The sequence below is a fragment of the Oncorhynchus nerka genome, linkage group LG17 (genome assembly GCF_034236695.1).
Source record: "Oncorhynchus nerka isolate Pitt River linkage group LG17, Oner_Uvic_2.0, whole genome shotgun sequence".
NCBI lineage: Eukaryota > Metazoa > Chordata > Actinopteri > Salmoniformes > Salmonidae > Oncorhynchus > Oncorhynchus nerka.
This window is the reverse complement of record NC_088412.1, coordinates 31,516,728-31,535,897: the sequence shown is the minus strand read 5'-3', so window position 1 is coordinate 31,535,897 and position 19,170 is coordinate 31,516,728. Positions and strand designations below refer to the sequence as shown.

The 19,170-nt window shown below is 50.7% G+C and overlaps 1 protein-coding gene across 1 annotated transcript in view; it reads right to left on the bottom strand.

Annotated features, from left to right (window-relative positions):
* Positions 1-247: 247 nt before the first annotated feature.
* The window catches only part of prrc2c (proline-rich coiled-coil 2C), a 42,135-nt gene continuing 23,212 nt past the window's right edge, over positions 248-19,170 (bottom strand). The window contains 29 exon segments of the mRNA XM_065003116.1: positions 248-2,244; positions 2,510-2,773; positions 2,898-3,024; positions 3,129-3,232; positions 3,404-3,604; positions 3,701-3,808; positions 3,965-4,208; positions 4,349-4,515; positions 4,645-4,751; positions 5,485-5,685; positions 5,874-6,048; positions 7,751-7,945; positions 8,585-8,836; positions 8,965-9,159; positions 9,292-9,377; positions 9,509-9,862; positions 9,865-9,898; positions 10,200-10,354; positions 10,588-10,745; positions 11,258-13,798; positions 13,939-14,146; positions 14,336-14,618; positions 14,810-14,985; positions 15,122-15,800; positions 15,924-16,068; positions 16,240-16,327; positions 16,438-16,565; positions 16,672-16,751; positions 16,937-17,274. Of these exon segments, the coding sequence (XP_064859188.1) occupies positions 1,987-2,244; positions 2,510-2,773; positions 2,898-3,024; positions 3,129-3,232; positions 3,404-3,604; positions 3,701-3,808; positions 3,965-4,208; positions 4,349-4,515; positions 4,645-4,751; positions 5,485-5,685; positions 5,874-6,048; positions 7,751-7,945; positions 8,585-8,836; positions 8,965-9,159; positions 9,292-9,377; positions 9,509-9,862; positions 9,865-9,898; positions 10,200-10,354; positions 10,588-10,745; positions 11,258-13,798; positions 13,939-14,146; positions 14,336-14,618; positions 14,810-14,985; positions 15,122-15,800; positions 15,924-16,068; positions 16,240-16,327; positions 16,438-16,565; positions 16,672-16,751; positions 16,937-17,274 (8,051 nt within the window). The 3' untranslated portion in view covers positions 248-1,986.

The following is a 19,170-nucleotide window of genomic DNA, read 5'->3' as shown; positions in this document are numbered from 1 at the left end:
CCACTGGGCTTCCCCTCCTCACTATATTTTGTGGTGAGTGGAAGTTCTAAACAGATGCGTCAGATTTATGCATCCTGAGAGACATCTGACTCCCATCTGTGGGTAAATGTTGCGTTTTCCCTCCTACGGTATTAATCTTGATATTCACATCTTGATACTGACATCTAGTGGTGCCATCTGCAACCACACGTTGGTTCTTTGGACTGAATTATGAGTTAAGACCGAAGAATAAACTACCAGTCACAGGTTCACTTTTTAACAGCATATAATTTTATTAGTTTCTTTAACCAAACCAAGAATGTAAATAAGACCGTACATATTTTAATACAGCGATGTACCCCCTGTACAAGTAAAACTAAACTAATTATCATCATGATCACACCCTCCACCACTCCCTCCTACACAATTCTCATTCCATGTTCTGGTTAGAGTGGGGTGGGGCAACTGGCTCCATAGCCCCCTACCCACTAGGGGAGCATACTACTGTACATTTCTGAAGGACCCTTCTCACCATGGTAAACCCGAGATGAGTGAGCGGTGTAGGCTTGAGTGAGACTGAGTGAGTTGGAGAGACAGGAGAAGACAGGGGCGAGCTCTCCTCTCAACACGAACACCTGTCCTTCTGCCCGGAACACAGCTGAACCATAGACTACAGTTCAACTCTGGAGGCTGTTTTCTCATGCTGTTCTCTTCCTCCCCGTCTCAGTCAGTCTTGTTTCCTCTTGGTGAGGGTTACACTGAATGATTTTCTGTTTCTACAGTTTTTAAAATGAAACCCCCACTCTCTAGCCCTCTCCTGCTGTGTGTCCTGGCTAAGGGCACCAGTACTCACTCTCTCTTTCTGTCAGTAGCAGCAGGGTAGGGTGCCCGACAGTAAAGTGTGTGTATGAGAGACACTGAGGATGGGTGTGTGAACGGTGGTAGAGGAGTGTATTATAGGTGTATTCTACTATCCTTACTCTTGAGGGAGGCAGGGAGGGAAATGGAAGAGGGGAGTGTGTGAGACGTATCCCTAGACTGGATTCAGGGTTTACCGACAACCCATAATAACTCCCCTTCCACTCTGCTGCCATAGCAACAGGAATTTCCAAAGGCTCTGTGACATCTTTGCGCTGCTCAACCTTTGGCTAAAGATACAGAGAACCGGGCAATAGCCTGCCCATGTGTGCAACACGCAAAACACAAAAACACACACACACACCCCCATACACCACCATGTCAGGCAAAGAAATGAGAGCAGAAAGCAGGAGGGAAGGCAGACTTATCAATAACTCAATCGATCAAGCAATCAACTGCTGCATCTTACATTTCCTCTCTAGGAAAACAAACAAAAAAACGGAATTACTTCATAGTTTCTCTTGAAGTAATATTGGTGAAACCTTTGAGCACTAAGGGGAAGGTGTGTGGTGATCATGCAGAGATTGTACACACTCACATAGCTGTGTTAGTAATGATGGGAGGAGGACAGACAGGTGAATAGAACGTGTCTGTGCTTCACTAAAAGACATCGCTTTAAATAAGATTGTTCAACTACAAAAACAAAAGATTGATACATTCTTTTGTTAACAAAAAGGAGAGCCCTGTCTTCATGTGATTCAACTGAGAAAAGGAAAGGAACCAAAATCATAGAGCTATAAAAATGGCAAAATCAGCAGCGAATCTCATATCTTTTTTTTTTTCGCTCCCTCTTTTTCTACCATCACGGTAGACATTTGAAGTACAGTTTACGCACTGTCTTCCGCCGAAAACACACAGACCCCCAATAGTGGAGGACAGGAGAGAAGGAGGGGGGGAGAGAGAGGTGGGAGGTTGGAGCACACACAGTAGCCCTCTCATTCAGACTTATACACCCCACCTCTCCTCCCTTTCTCTCCCTCCCCCTCTCCAACAACAGCACGGGTGATGTGTGAGAGCGAGTGATTGTGTGAATGAGTGGAGCAGCTGGATTATTTCTCCACCTCTCCTTCTGTGGAGAATGTTGAGGCTCTACTTCCCCTCCTCTGGTTTGATGGCCTGGGGCTTGATAGGGCCGGTCCGGATGGGCTTGCCCACCGACAGAGAGGATTTGTCGGGCTCAGGGCGCTCCACGACTCCTACGGTCTGGTGGTTGGGGGGCAGGATGTCGAGGGGGGGTTTGCATCCCCCCTGGTCGAGACGAGTGGGTTTGGAGACTGACGGAGCCTTGAGCTGCTGCTCTGAGAAGAACTTATGAGTCGACTGGAGCACCTCGGCTCGCTGCTTCGCCTGAGGAACCGACAGGAGATCAACCAGTTAATACAGCTATCAAATCAATCACGTCGTACTGCTGGATTAATTTAGGATACATCAGGATTTCACCACCAGGCACATTCAGGTTCAACCAGTCAACTAATCAGCAAGCAGGACTAGAGCAAAAATGTGTCACATTGGGGTTACTCAAGGGCCGAAGAAACACGCTTGTACAGATCACCACCCATGTAGAGCTCAAATACATCTGCACTACAGTACCCATAACCCTTCAGTACTATACCTTGAGGTCCTGCTCTGCCTGGTTGCCTCTGGGACCTGGTGGGCCTCGAGGTGCGGGGGGAGGAGGCCCTCTGGGGGGGTGCTGGGGGAACTGCTGCTGCTGCGGTAGCGGCCGGGGGTGAGGCATCAGCCCTCCTCCCAGAGAGGGAGACATGGGTGGTGGGCCCATTGGCGAACGCTGCATCCCTCCACCAAATGAGTTAGCATGTTGGGTGTGGGGGGGAGGGCGCACCAGAGGAGAGACCATGTTGGGCTGAGACAGAATCTGAAAGGAGGGAGAGAAGGAGAAAGTGTTAATGTCAAGCACTTTTTCTTTGGATTTCTTTCTAATAAAATGGGTCAGTGTTAGGCTCTGGTCTATCCCTCTCCAGTGTGTGTGTGTCTAATACCTGTGGGTTGAACTGTCCAGGGAAGTGCTGTGTGACCCTCATGGCAGCAGAGCTGGGCTGGAACTGTTTCTGGTACAGCATGCTGTTCATCTTACTGGACTGGCTGCTGGGAGATGTAGAGCTGGCCCTGACCAGACACAACAAAACATCAGCTCTTGGCACACTCATAAACAGGTAGAAGGTGTGCGTGTTACCTGTAAGGACTAGATGTAGGAGTAGTGTGTGTGTTACCTGTAAGGACTAGATGTAGGAGTAGTGCTCCTAGCGCTGTGAGGAGGAGTGCCAGGCTTCATGTCCATCCCACTGCCAAACAGCTTCAGGTCCATCTCACACATCTGGATAGAAACACACAGAGCAGACACATTACGTCATGTACTGCTAGCATCTCACCAACACAATGCTCACACACAGAACACAGGCAGCTACAATATAATAAGGCTTGAAGACATACAAACAAGCATCTCTCTCTCACATACGCAGAGCTTTTGATTGGTTCCCTGGTGTACCTTGCTGGAAGGAGGCTGCATCATGCTGTGTGTGGGTCCGGGCCCGAATGGACCCCTGTAGGGCTGGGAGATGGGGGGCTGGCGGCTGAGGCTGGGGGGCTGAGCCTGGGGAGGGGTGGGGGGCAGCGCCAGGAGGGGTTGGCCACCCCCAGAACCATAGTTAGGAAGACCTAGCTGGGAGCCCGGCAGAGAGACTTGCACCTAGAGAGGAGAGAGCGAGAGGTGAGTTAGTCCCAATGTCATGATTGTCTGTTTTGACAATCATCTATTTGAAAGTGTGTAAATAAATGTGTATACCTGCTGCATGGCAGAGCTAGGAGACTGTGTGTTACTATAGTAACTGCTCTGTCCGTGTTGCTGCACCTGCCCCGAGTACAGGTTAGAATGCTGACTCATCCCCTGACGCTGGAGAGGGAACAGGGGGGGGGGGGTTGTTAAGACAATATTCCTTACAAAGCTCTTAAGCTCTTGTATAGTCACATAGAACTCGAGCATTTACCAGGATAACATGAGTTCTCCCACTCAACAGTTATAAGAATGTTGCTGCTACGTTGTGTGTACCTTTTCCCATACCTGCAGTAGGTGTGTGTCTATCAGCTGGGATCCTCCCATGCCAGAGGGCTGGTTGAGCTGTGGTTCAAACATGATCGGGATGTGTGTGTTGGAGGGCTGCTGGTAGGCCAGGCTGGACTGAGGCTTGCCCAGGTCAGGGCCCCCAACCCCAGGGTAGCTGTGGAGAGACGGCCCTGATAACATCATGGGGCTGGGCTGGGACAGGCTGCTCTGCATAAAGGCCTGCTGAGACCTACAGGACAGAGGAGTGAGTTGAAAGTGTGTGATCAAACACACACACACCTCTTACCGGTCAGAGTGACTACACATCCCCCAAACAGCATTGTTGGATAAATACACAAACATCAACATATCCTGCTGAGTGTGTGTTACCTGTAAGGCTGCAGTGAGGAGCTGAAGAGGTCCTGTGGCTGTGAGACGGGAGGTCCGGTGCTGAGGCCTAGCTGGGCCTGGTGAGAGTGTGTGTGTTGGTGTGTGTGTTGGTGCTGGCCCTGCAGGGGAGCATAGATGGGGATTGGAATCTGCTGCACCGCTGCCTGCTGGAGGGGAGAAAATAAGGCCTTATAAGGCTTCACAAGGGAAGAATAAGGTTTTATAAGGGGAGAGTAAGGCTACATAAGGGCAGTTTAAGCTTTAAGACAAATTAAAGAGATCCTTGTAGTGTTTACCTGTGAGAGTCTAGGCTGGTAGCCCTGCTGCTGTGCCAGAGAGGGAGGTGCCAGGCGGGGGTTGCTGAACAGGTGACTGGTGTCCATGTAGAACGCTGGAATCTGGGCTGCAGAACCCACAGAGACAGAACGAGAGAGAGAGACAGAACGAGAACGAAAGAGACAGAGAACCAGAGAGAGAATGAGAGAGCGACAGAACGAGAGAGAGAACGAGAAAGCGAGAATGAGAGAGAGCGAGAACGAGAGAAAGCAAGAGAACGAGAGAGAGCGAGAGAGAGAATGAGAACGAGAACGAGAGAGAGAATGAGAACGAGAGAGAAGAGAATAGAAAGAGAGAGAGAATAGAAGAAAGAGAAAAGGGATCAAAACTCCTAAATTCACAAACTCACCAGAGAACATTTGAATCACTAGCATTACCTTCAGTAATAGCAGAGCTGTCTCCATCTCAGTTCACATAAGGATTGTGAATGCAGTGACCTTTCTCTGTTCCTGTGGGCTCAGCTCTCTCTCTGATAGACGCTAATAGCTGACCTCCCTATGGGGCCTACTGTACTGCACTGTAGTCAGTTCTATAGCTAGCATACCAACGGGAGGGTCACTCAGCAGTCACTGATACGACAAGAGAGGAGCACAACACTCAATGGCTGTCTCGTCATAAAAAGCTAATAAGCCTCCATACCCACTCAACAGAACTGTTTTCATTCAGGTTTAGTAGTATCTGCTACACTAACTAACTAGGTACACACTTTTTCCTGGTGAGGTCACCTAGTTAGGTAAAAACCTCAGCCCTAGTCATTATCTCTAAGTGCATAAAAGCTTCAGATGTGTTGGGGGTCTCACCTGCTGCAGACTGGGAGACGTAGACCTGTGGAGTCTGTTGCTGCTGGGGCAGCAAGGGGGCCACACAGCCCAGCTGGGAGAAGCTGGTCCCGCTCATGGATCCAGTCTGCAGCTGCTGGGGTTTCACCTTGCAGATGTTGGGGGGGTCAGAGGCCGTGGTGGTCTTAGTGCTCAGAGAGGACGTGGTGTAGGTCCCAGCACCTGGGCAGGGGGGGAAGGAGATGTCACTACACCCGGTTGCTGTTGCAGTTTATGCGGGTGATGTTGCCCACCAATCCATTTATTAGACGGAAAACTATTTTTGTTTAAAAAAGTATTCACGTAACAAATACTTGTGTAAAAGCATTGTATAAAAAGCATTAAATCAGACAGAAAAATAAACACAGTACCTGTCAGAGAGGTGCTTGGCGTAACGGAGGCCACTGGTATCTGAGGCATGGAGGCAGAGGAGAAGGAGGAGTAGGAGGAGGAGGTGCAGGAGGTGATGGGAGAAGAGGAGGTGACAGGAGAGCTCTTCTCTACCAGGCTGGGGGAGTTCTCCCACGCTTTACGAGCTGACTCCATCTAAACAGAGAGAAGGTCAAATTAATTCATTAGAAGACCTTCTGTCTGAGGTGTGGTTCAATGTTTCCTCTGTTTTCCATGACTGAAACGTAAGTCGATCTCAGATCAACAGGGAAACGTTTTGGCTCGAGTGCCACACATTTCTTTATGACCGATTTGTCAAAAACTATTTGCAGGCATGAAAAAGGGCAGTTATTTAGAAATATATAGGTCCATTATAATTTCGACACACTTTCTATCTAGTTTAGACTTTCATAGTGTGGAGTGTTTCCTCAAACCTCACATGTTATCCATATCAGGGAAATCCTCAAACCTCACATGTTATCCATATCAGGGAAATCCGTTGCAGTGACAGAACTTTAACCTCTGACATCTGAATGTGCACCACTGCACCGTAGGGAGATGATGGGGAGAAAGTTGTAGCCGTGTGCTCGTGGCTATCATTTGCGCGTCACTGCTCGCTCTGTTTGATACTAATACACGTGGTAAGTCAGAGGTTCCCAAACCTTTTTGGCTCGTGACCCCATTTAAAGAAAATAAAAAAATCACGACCCCACTGTGTAATCAAAAGTGATGTCAATGAACAGCCAATGTTATTTTTCTTATTTGCAGCAAGGACAGTCTACTACAAATCAGTCTGACAGTACTTCAATCTGAAGCGAGTATGGTTTGAAGTGAGTGAAACTACAACAGAACGAAATTGGGAAGAAAACCAGGCAATAATTGTGTATGATGTTTTTTTCCGCCCAGTCTGATTTGGTGATGGGTCCTGTCCACTCTGTTCTAATGAGTCCTGCACAGCTAGTGAGCACAGCTTGTCACAACCACATTTCTGTCCACTCTGTTCTAATGAGTCCTGCACAGCTAGTGAGCACAGCTTGTCACAACCACATTTATGAGACCAAGCATATAAACCCCCACCAGTCCCGATACGAGACCAAGCATATTAACCCCCACCAGTCCCGATACGAGACCAAGCATATTAACCCCCACCAGTCCAGATACCAGACCAAGCATATTAACCCCCACCAGTGCAGATACCAGACCAAGCATATTAACCCCCACCAGTGCAGATACCAGACCAAGCATATAAACCCCCACCAGTCCCGATACGAGACCAAGCATATTAACCCCCACCAGTCCCGATACGAGACCAAGCATATTAACCCCCACCAGTCCCGATACGAGACCAAGCATATTAACCCCCACTAGTCCCGATACGAGACCAAGCATTTAAACCCCCACTAGATCATGTAGAAGATATGGGAGGTTACTATTTTGATTATTTACAGATGGTTGGACGTCTATGAACACGCTGTCATACATCACCGCAACGAGCCATCACATTGATGAGGACTGGGACATGAAGCCCCATGTACTGACAACTGAGAACATGGAGAAGCACAGAGACCCTAAAACAACATTAATAACATAGTTGCTGAGTTGGTGGGGGACAGCAGTAAGGTGAGTGCTGTCTGGTAGGTTGCCAGGACTGCAGCAGACTGAACTGCATTGCCCCATAGTAATCACACGCAGGAGCATGTCTGAATTACATCATTTTATGATATCCTTTAAAGAATACATTTTTTGGGCGGTTTAAAAGTGAACATTTTAACATTTGTCACATCCCTAGTAATTAAACCTTGGACCCCTAGTGAGCGCAACATTATCCGTAGGCTAGTTATGGGTTTCGTAACATTACCTTCAGTGTGAGGTCAACGCTAGCAGGAGAGACAGTACTGAGGCTGGAGCTCTGCTGTAGCGCCTCTCTACGAGGGAGAGGCAGAGAGTGGGGCAGGGGCACGTTGGCTACCAGGCTCTCCTCCATCTTACTCCCTCCAGTAGGAACGCTGTCAGCCAGAGACGACGAAGGGGTGGTGTAGTCAGTCACTGACTCCTGACGTGGGGTGAGAAACAACATTTCGTCAATATAATCGCAATGAATGGAACACAGGTAACTGCCAAAATAATGGAAACACTTGATTATTTGAGGGATACACAGTATATTGAAAGCAGGTGCTTCCACACTGGTTAAGCAATCATCATCCCATCATGTATAGAATGGGCAGGCCGTTATTTTGGCTACGGTAATTATGCCCCCATAGGATGACAAAACCCCCATCCATAGGGCACGAGTGGTCCCTGAATGGTTTGATAAACATGAAAACGAAGGAAACCATATGCCTCGGTCACCAGATCTCACAACCCAATTGAACACTTCTGGGAGATTCTGCAGCGGTGCCTGAGACAGCGTTTTCCACCACCATCAAAAACACCAAATTATGGACATTCTCGAGGAAGAATGGTGTCACATCCCTCCTATAGAGTTCCAGACTCTTGTAGAATCTATGCCAAGGCATATTGAAGTTGTTCTGGCTCATGGTGGCCCAACACCCTATTAAGACACTTTATGTTGGCATTTCCTTTATTTTGGCAGTTACCTGTACATTCCTATTTAAAGCAGAGTTCTGAGGTGGAAAGACTGGTTGCCATATCGGGTATACCATTTCAACCAACCAACCCCATCCCCTCTCACCTTGGAACTGCTGCCATACTCCGAAGAAGCTATGGTGATCATCACCTCGATGTCACCCCCCAGCTCAGGAACAGAGGTGTCGGTGTTGGTGGGGCTGGAGTCCACTGCTCTGCTGGCCCCTCCTCCTGGTACTATCCCCCCATCCAGACCCTCTCCCTCCCCCCCGTGGATGTCCTTAGCCTTGCGGTTACGGAGGGAGCGTTCTTTACCGATAGGGCCAGGCTTGTACTCCTTAGGCTCCATGTCAGGGAGCTGGGGAGGGAGAGGGGAGGGATACAGTTAGAGTTTATAAAAAACTATGAAGAACCATAACTTATCAATCTATTGATTTTCTGAGGATTTCAGTCAGTGTGTGTGTGCACACACATGTAGTACCTTACCTTCTGTGTTTTGATAGGTCCAGCACGGGGCTGTTTCTGTCTCTGTTCTTTAGGAGCAGGTAGTTTGTTGTCAGGTCCAGTCTCTAGCATGGCTGGTACACCATCACTGTCTGTACTGCCAGCTGAGGACGGGGCTCCAAACTGGATCCTGTCCATCCCCAGATCCACACTTCCTTCGGAGCCAGGTTTGACTCCCTACAACACACCATACTTTCTTTAGATCCACAATGAAACAGAACAGACCCAGAGCTGGTCAGTCTGTTGTACAAAAGGTTGTGAAACACTGTGCAAGATGGCTACCAGGCAAAGAAAGAGGGAGGTTTGTACCTCAGGAGTGACAGCCCCAGTGAAAGTGGTGAGAGGTTTGTTCCAGGCACTGACTGAAGGAGGCTGAGGAGGGCTGATAGGTCCAACTGAAACACACACAACATATAACACCAAGCCTATATATGAAACACTAGCCTACCTAGTCATAAGTTGGAACGTTTTCACTAATAAAATGCTCTGGTGAAATTTGACTGTGTCTTGAGGTTGTTTGACTCACGTTTCTTGACGTCGGGCAGGACGGTGGATCCGGCCACCTTGTTTTCCCAGAGTTCCGTACCCAGAGTGCTGTGGGGCTGCGTGGCCAGGGCCACAGCTGGCAGGGAGGTCTTAGAGCTGAAGTCCACGATGGTAGGGGTCAGGGCGGAGGGTAGGGGGGTTAAAGAGCCCTCCAAAGTCTGAGGAGAGGCAGCAGGCTGGGAAGGGGGAGGGAACTGGGGGGCAGAGAGATGTGGCTTGTTTTTTTTGGGGGGGGGTGGAGGCTGTGGCTGTGAGGCTTGCTGTTGTAGCGATGCTTGTTGCTGCTGCTGCTTTTTGGCAAATCTGGGAGGCAGCTTGCCTCCTCCTCCTCCTCTCTCCCCTTCTCCCCTGATCCTTTCTTCCCATAGTGCTGTAAACAGACACACAATGCAACATACAGGTTAGGGATGTCAGATGTTATGGTCCTCAGTTTGAATAGGAGTCTTGTGTCAATGTGTCCCTACTCACAGGAGCAACTGCCTCCCAGTGGTGAAGTGCACACTCCCCCTCTCCCTCCTCCTTCTCACCTGTGTAGTCTGCTCCTCTTTCTTCCCCCTCTCCCTCCTCCTTCTCACCTGTGTAGTCTGTTCTTCTTTCTTCCCCCTCTCCCTCCTCCTTCTCACCTGTGTAGTCTGCTCCTCTTTCTTCCCCCTCTCCCTCCTCCTTCTCACCTGTGTAGTCTGTTCTTCTTTCTTCCTCCTCTCCTCGTCCTGTAGTCGTTTCTGTTGTTTACGTGAGACCACCTCAGTGAAGCCGTCGTCTGCAGTGTTAGACTGGGTGTCCTCTAAGGTAGTCACCTCTGGATGGTCATCTATGATCACCACACCTACAGGACAGCACACAGGAAGGGACATCACATCAGTTCCACGGACATGGTACAAGTTCTAGAACAATGGAATCGGAAGAATTCTGTATTGGGCCAATATGATATTACAGTACTCGTGGCATATTGGGAAAAAAAAACATTTCAAGATGGACACTAGATAGCCTCAATGGGTATGAGCAGGTGTGTGAGACAGGTGTGTATAGGAGACGTGTGTGTGTGTGTGTCTCTCTCACTGGCATAGTTGTTGAGGTCAAACTGCAACAAAGCATTCTCCTTCTCCTTGGGTTTCTGTTTGGTCTGTTTGGCCTCGTCCTTCCTGCGTCCAGATGGATCTTTACCCCCGGGACGCACTGCTCCCCCACCTGGGGCTGAGTCTGGGTTAGGGGCAGCTCTGGAGGAGAGGAGAGAAATGTTAGACACACACAAGGCCACTGTACAGAGAAGCAGCAGCTTCATTAAAAAAAGGGTGTCTAAAGACTACAGGATCATCAGTGGTCTACAGTCCAGGATGTAGTGATGTAACAGAGGACATTGCTTTCACATCAGTGCACGTGAAGGAGAGGAGACGAGGAAAGGAAACCACTTTAGACTACTGTGATGCCACCAGAAAGGGAGCGATGATGAGTACCCAGTGTATTTCTCCTCCAGAGGCCACAGTAGAGGGTAGCAGTCTGAAAATACACCCTGACTCGCTTCAACAATTAAAACAGGACACGAAAGGAGATGAAACATTTGTCCTTCAGGAAGATCATGTTTCCACACCTCTCACTCTCTCCCACACACACACGGCCTATGGGTTGTATAATATGATATTGTTCAATATGTTAACCGTGAGTAGATCTAACATGCAAACAGTCAAGGCATTAGACTTAAGGCCAAACCAAATCAGTGTGTATGACTCACCCTCTGCGTCCAGCCTTGGCACCTCCTCTCCTCTCTCCCTTCCCCCCTGTGTAGCCGCGGCCTGGTTTGGGTCCGCTGTTCCCCCTGCGGTTCTGCCTCTCCACCGGACGCTGACTGGAGAAACTCCTCCTGGCCCAGGCAGGCCCCGCTGCTTCGCGTTTGGGCGTCATCCCTCCCTCAGTGGGGGTCCTACTGGGGGGTGCTGAGCCTTGAGGGGGTAGCGGGGCTGGGGCCGAGGGCTGGGTAGCTGCGTTAGCAGCCTCCAGCGCTCCCCTCCTCTCCTCTCGTTCTCTCCGTTCGTTAAAGTCACTGCTCTCTGACGCCGTCTCCCACTCCTCGTTGGCCTGGTCAGAAGAGTTCTGGTTGGAAAAGTCAGGTGACTTGGTGCCCATGGCAGAGGTGGTGGGAGGGGTGGCATCAGGCAGGGCTGGGTCAGAGGTCAGGTGCAGGTCAACGGCTGTGGGTCCCCCCTCTACAGGAATGGTGACAGGGGTCCCTGAAGCTCTGGAGAGGGTAGGGGACAGGGAGACAGGGCCAGGCCCAGAGGCACGCACTAAGGCTGGGAGGGAGGCAGTGGAGGTGGGTCCAGGTCCTGTCTCTCCTCCAGCTAAGACAGCAGCCTCTCTTTCCTTCAGCCTCCGGAAGCGGGGGGGTTTGTCCTGTCTGGGGGGTCGGGCTGGGCGAGGACGACGGGGCCTCTCTCTGTCTCTGCTACTCTGGGGTCCCCCCTCCCCAAACTTCTTCACCTCGAAAGGACGGTCTCTGTCCCCTCGTACAGGCCGTCGGTCAGAGTGGGTGTCCCGATTGTCGTAGCGTGATGAGGGTTCTGTGTCCTCAGGGCGGAAGGTCTCCATGGGTTTAGAGGGCCACTGGGAGGACAACTCTCTGGTTCCTGGTCGTCTGAGAGGAGCTGACCTAGGACCTCCTCTCTCCCTGGTGCCCCCTCGCCTGCTGTACAGGCCCCCTCTCCCCCTCCGTGACGGCTCTCCTTTGGGCAGGAAGCCTGGCTTGGGCCTACCCTCCTCGTCTCCTCCCCTGAGCCCTCCTTTCTCTCCCAGGTGAGGGGGTCCAAAGCCAGGTTTGTGTGGTCCGGAGCGGGGCTCTCCTGGTAGTTCCCTGCGGAGCGGTCGGGGTGGTTTAGCGCTGGGCTCACGGTCTGAAGCCCCTGTGTCGCTAGCGGACTCCCGTCCTCCTTCACTCTCCGATTCGGTATTGGAGCCACGGCGCCTCCTGCGTTTGGGCATCACCTCGAAGTCAGAGCTCTCGCTGCGCGTCTCGCTCTCTTCACGGCAGCAGCGGAAGGCAATGCCGCCACCGGTGGTTGGGAGGTCTGAGCGCGAGCGTGGCTCCCGGTAAGGGTACTCCCCTCGACTACGACCCCGGCCACCTCTATTTCGACCACTGTAAGTACCCCGGAAACTCCGTCCTCGCGAGTAGTACTCTCCTCTGCCTCTGGCTCGAAAACCATCAGCCGGCCAGTCTCTCTCTCTGTCCCGCTCCATCTCTCTTTCCCGATCCCTTTCTCTTTCTCGCTCCCTCTCCCTCTCCTCACGGCGGTAGGCCCTTGGAGGAAGGTTGGACTCCTTCCTACAGGATAGTTTAGGTTCGGGGTGTTTATCATTGGTCATTGGTTTGTCTGTCTTGTTGTCCTGGGAGGCTGGTGCCTGTGCTCCTGATAGGGCTTGTGTGTCTCTGGATCTCTGGGGGCCATTCACAGGCCCTTCCTCAGTCTCAGGGGCCTCCCTCTTCCCATCCCTCTCCCTGTCCCTCTCTCTTTCTCCCTGGGGCCTGTCCCTGGGGCCCCCAGACACAGCAGCAGGCGCGAAGGCAGCTTTTGCTCCTCCTCGCTCCTCCTTCTTGGGTCTCTCCCCTCTTTCCCCTCTCTCTCTGTGTCGCTCTCTCTCCTCCCGCTGCTCTCGCTCTTCCTTCATGTCTCGGAGTACAGGTTTCTTAATGGGTCCAGACCTGCGTACAGGCCTCTCACCCCCTGGCCCTTCCCTCCGGCCGGCCACTGACCTCCCTCCCAAACGCAACTCAGCCTTCTGCTTGCTAGGGACTGACAAGGGCAGCTTCTCTGGCTTGTGGAGGCTGTCGGATGGAGGGGTGGGCCTGTTGTTGGCCACAGCAGCCTGGGAGAAAGGATCTTTCCTAGGCTTCAGTTCATCTGGGCCTGGCCTCTCCCCTGCATCCTGGAGCTCAAGTGTCTTTGTGCCCAGGGGTAGGCTGTCGAACCTAGGCTCGTCCAGTTTGAGTGAGTGGCTGGAGCCCTGGGAGATGGTCCTCTGTAGCATGGCCTGTCCCAGAGCCTCAACTTCCTCTCCAGTGGGCAGGCCAGGCTCCTCTGGCTCAAAGGGGGACTCACCAGGCCCTCTCTCTGTCTGCAGGGATCCTGGAGCCTCCTCGGGGCCCGGGCCAAATGCTGACAGGGGTTCTGTGTGATTTCTGAATAAGTCAATCTTGCTGCGGGGTTCAAGAGGACTGATATCCTGGCTGGGGTAAATAACTGGTAAACCCCGGTCCAGCTCCAACCCAGAGTCCAACCTGGGGAAAAGCGAGAGAGATTTTTTAATCAAAAACTCTGCAAACAACAGAAGTGACTGCCTCTCATTCATATGCCCTGTGGAGGTGAGGAAACCAGGTGTGTACTGAGATGTAGCCTGATTGGTGTGTTGTCCCCTCACCTGGTGTCCTTGTCCTCCCATCCTTTAGGGGGAGTGGCAGAGGTTAGGGGATCAGTTTGTGCGTACGGGTCAGACCCCCACACTGTACGTGGTTCAGAGGGGAGACTGTGGTCCCGTATGGGCCTGGTCAGGTGGTCAAAGGAGTCAGAACTGGAGCTGGACTTGTCCCCTGCTTCCCTACGAACTATCTGCTTAGGACCCATCCGCCCTGGAGACAAGATAGATAAGGGGACGGCCGGATCAAAATGATGACCTTTTACAGTTTATATACACTATACGCTATTATAAATATATGTCTACTTACACCAAAACACACACAGGGCAACAACACCCACAGAAGACAAGCAAAACTAAACTCTGAAAACACACACGCATCAGTATATCATTATCTCCGTACCAGGTCCAGGGTGCATGTTTGGCATGTCGAGCGGTGGTCTTCCAGACATTATGCGGGGGTCCATGTATGACTGCATCATGAGCCAGCGGGGGTCAAAGCCCATGTTAGCCAGGTGCTGCTGATGGTGAGGGGGGCCGATGGGCTGGTACAGGGAGCGGTGCTGCTGCTGGGGGGCAGCTACACTTCCTCCTCCTGATGGGGACACAGTCCCACCACCACCACCTCCTCCTCCACCACCACCCTGCTGCTGTTGCTGCTGCCACTGCTGCTGCTTCATCTGCTCCTGCAAGGAGAGAGAGGTAAGAGTTGGATTCAGGGCATTTCTCTTCAAAATAACATGGACAACATTAAAAGTTCAGGATTCCATAGTCCAGAGATGGAATTGAACTTCATTTGGTAACTTGACTTTTCCCAAGAGGAACATTGGATGTGACATTGGGTATAAAAAAAATCTAAGCAACACCAGTCCAATACCTGCTGCCTGAGGAAGCGTGGGGGCAGAGACTTCTGGAATTGTTTGGAGTATCCCGAGGTGAGAGAGGGGCGTATGGCAACCCCTGCCTCTCCCTCCAGGTCTGGGGGGGCCAGCGGGGTGTCCTCTCCAATGGGGGGGTCCATACGGGGCAGAGACAGGGGCACACGCCCCTCCACTAGAGAGAGAGACAGTAGTCAGTCACACTGTAAACCTTCATTGAAATATATAGAAAGTGTTGCTTTGCTGGGACTGAAACTGTGGGAGGTAAAGCAACTGGTTCATTTATGTTGGTGCAAACACAGGGCTCTCACCTCTACTCTCATCGGTGCTGAAGTACTCTCGGATAGGCATGGGAATCAGTCTCTCAGTCTGGCTCTCATCCACCAGGGGGCTTACCTCGCTCAGGGGGCCCACCTCACCTAGGGTGCCTTCTCCGAGCTGAGGCTCTGGGGGTATGGACTCTGGTCTTTGAACCGGAGGGCTGGGCTGGCGAGGCACAAACTGACTATCCTCCGCACTAGGCTCTACTCTTTCCATCCTCTTGTTCTCGCTCTCCATCCTCTCTCTTTCCATCCTCTCTCTGTCTTGGAGAGGGGCTGGTATGGTCAGGGGTTGTGGGAGAGGGTCAGCCTGAGAAGGTGCAGGGCTAGAGATGGGGGGAGGAACAGACAAAGGGGGTGTGTCTTCACACACAGCTCCCATCTCTTCATTGCTTGTCTCTCCGGCAGGGACGGATGTGGCCTCTGTTGCTGGGCGGAGTTTCTCGTTAAGGCGCTTGAGTTTCTCTGCGCAGGCGGCGAGTCTCTGCTCTTCCATCCTCTTCTCCTCCTCTTCTCTCCTCCGCCTGGCTCTTTCTACTGCTTCCGACAAGTCCTGCTTCTTGCGTTGCTGGCGCCAGGCCTCTGACTCCTCCTCGCCAGAGGGAGCTGCGGTGGGGGATTTGGCCACGCGAGGGGCTCTGCTGCCTACCAAGCGCACACCTGGCTGACCCTGGAGAGACGGAAAGAGACATGACATAAGTTCTCTAACATCCAAAAGGAACTTGTATAGTAAAGCTCTTGATGGCGCATCAGTCCAGGATTCCCTCATCAAGCCAAAGATACTCAGCCTCACCTGGTAGTCCTGTGGTGGGCCGGTCTTGTACTGCCCTATACTGCCTGGGGAGGGCGCCCTGGGGTCCCTTCCATCTACCCATGAGCCTTTGCTGCCCTCTGAGGGGCGCAGCGGCCTCATCCGCTCCACTTTACCGATCCACTCCCTGAGAGAGCGAGCATGATGGTTAGTCGTTTGTTAGCGCTACATGGTAATGCCTAGGCTTAAGCTCAGCGGGCTAACAGTCTCGAGGAGTACAGATAACCCAGGACAAACACAGTCTGTCACTTCCAGATAGTGAGGCAGAAAACGAAGCACCTTCGTCAGTGAGACTCACCAGTTTTCTCCTTTCTCCTTGGCGGCTTGGTTCTCCTCATCGTCACTGAAGTTGAGTTTCTCTGTGTAGTCTACCTCCATTTGAGCTCCTGGATAACAGACCGGGAGAGATGAGGGTTACCATTACATGTCGTTTAAATTCAATTCTATTAAAACGTCATGTAAAAAATGGTTTTGTATAAATACAGATGAGTATTACCAGCCCAGCCCTCGTCAGCTTCAGTGTCCAGGTTGTCAAGCTCTTTGAGCTCTGTAGCGCTGATGATGCAGGGTCTGTCTGGATCCTTGAGCCAGCCCTGGGGGGGGCCCTGCTGGGGGCGGACCCTCCTGGGGACACAACACACACAGGAGCGTCAGTCCACTGGGGACTGGATGAAGAGAGGTCTACTCTAATGATGAGTGTGTAGGGATGTAGCAGTGTGTGTGTACTCACCTGGCTCCATCCTGTGGAACAGGGTATCTTATGTTCCCTGGCATTGGAGCAAAGGGCATTCTGGGGTACGCGTGGAACATCTAGAACAGGAACACAAGGCCATTACCAGGAGAATCCTACTCTGCAAAGTCATAGAAATTTCTGGCAAACTAGCAACTACTGTCAAGACAACATCCCATATCAGGTAAGTAATTCCATGTTTCTTTATACCCCAAGTAAAATCAATAACCCTAGAAATCAATACAGCATTCGTTCCATCACTTACATAGGGTGGCATCATGCCCCTGAACTGGGGGTGGAACTGGGGAGGCACCCCGGCAGAGGCCTGCTGGCCCCCGTTGAGTTTAGGCTGGGCAGGCACAGAGGAGGAGGATTGTAGCTGAGGCTGGGAGGAGAGGGATGCAGGCTGGACAGACAGGGGCAGCCTCTCCCTGACTTCTCCCTTTTCATTAGGGGGCACCCTGCCCCCCTCCTCCGCCTCCCCAGGGGGTGAGGGGGTGCTGAAAGCCGACCCTCCCTCCTCTGGCCCACGGCTGTCCATCTCAGAAGGGCTGGCTCCTGTGGTCAGATTCCTGCCCCCGCCCTCTCGCCAACTACCAACATCTAGGAGAGGAGAGCACAGTGGAAAATGTACTTTTCAACTGTGGGAGCAATTATTAGGAAATGGAAGACATACAAGACCACTGATAATCTCCCTCGATCTGGGGCTCCACGCAAGATCTCACCCCGTGGGGTCAAAATGATCACAAGAACGGTGAGCAAAAATCCCAGAACCACATTTACATTTACTAGGCAAGTCAGTTAAGAACAAATTCTTATTTTCAATGACGGCCTAGGAACAGTGGGTTAACTGCCTGTTCAGGGGCAGAACGACAGATTTGTACCTTGTCAGCTCGGGGATTTGAACTTGCAGCCTTCTGGTTACTAGTCCAACGCTCTAACCACTAGGCTACCCTACCCTGCCGCATAGTGTACCTATGTTGAAAATTACAGGCCTCTCTCATCTTTTTAAGTGGGAGAACTTGCACAATTGGTGGCTGACTAAATACTTTTTTGCCCCACTGTATGTCTGTTACGTTTATGGGGGGTCAATTAAGGAAGACATCTTCTCTGCAAACCACTGGAAATCAGGTCAACAGGAGAGGATATTATTTAAGTACTCAACAGCTTTGTGACATCAAATGGACTGGTCAAGATGTGTTGGTATCTGTAGTGATGGTGCAAAAGCCATGAGAGTGAGACATAGTGGAGGGGTAACGCGCTTCCAAGCAGTTTCTCCCGTCTCTACTTGGGAACACTGCAGCATCCACTGACAGGCTCTTGCTGCCAAGGGAATGCCTGACAGCTTGAAAGACATTTTGGATACTACAGTGAAAATGGTTAACTTTGTTAAAACAAGGCCCCTGAACTCTTGTATATTTTCTTCATTATGCAATGACATGGGCAGCGACCATGTAACACTTTTACAACATACAAAAGTGCGCTGGTTATCAACTGGATTCATTATCCCTTTCATGCCCTGCCTCCAGTCCATTTACCGATATCTGAACAAGAAAGCCTCATCGAAATTGCAACAAGCAGTTCTGTGAAAATGGAATATAATCAGAAGCCACTGCCAGATTTCTGGATTGGGCTGCGCTCAGAGTATCCTGCCTTGGCAAAACGCAGTGTTCAGACACTGACGCCCTTTGCAACCACGTTCCTGTGTGAGAGTGGATTCTCGGCCCTCACTAGCATGAAAACTAAATAGGCACAGACCGTGTGGAAAATGATTTAAGACAGACTCTCTTCAATACAACCCAACATTGCAGAGTTATGGGCATCCTATCAAGCACACCATTCTCATTAACTTGTGTAGAGTTACACAATTTTCGATGAACAAATCAAGTTTTATATGCAAGATGAATAAATAAAGAGCAAAATTGAGTATTATTTGTGCCCTGGTCCTATAAGAGCTCTTTGTCACTTCCCACGAGCCGGGTATGACAAAAACTCACACTCGTTCTTATGTTTAATAAATGTATCGAATGGTGTGTGTGTGTGGCATACTTACGATGGCAAAAAACAACATTTGAGAGTGCGCTGACCCTGGTGCTATAGGGTGTACGCAGCTGGAGGTTGAATGTTTGAAGGGGCACGGGGACTATAACAAGTTCGGGAACCACTGCTCTAAGGGGTTAACCCATGTATGTTAAAATAATAAATTCAGATACAATAGTAACAATAGTAAAAACAGAAACAGTTCTACAACTAAACATCAAGAATCAAAAAATTGCCTGACACAAAATGCTGAGTGATATGGCTTATTATAATTATTATTATAGCTTTTATTAAAAATGTTTTACAAGGAGTACATGTGCTCCTAAGTTGAAATTTAGGAGAACACTAAAAGTATGTGTTTTAATGATAAAAAATAACTAACTAAAAGTTCACGAATTAAAGGTTTTTGGAGTGTTCCATGCTCAACAGGACAAAGACCCTAAGCACACAGCCAAGAAA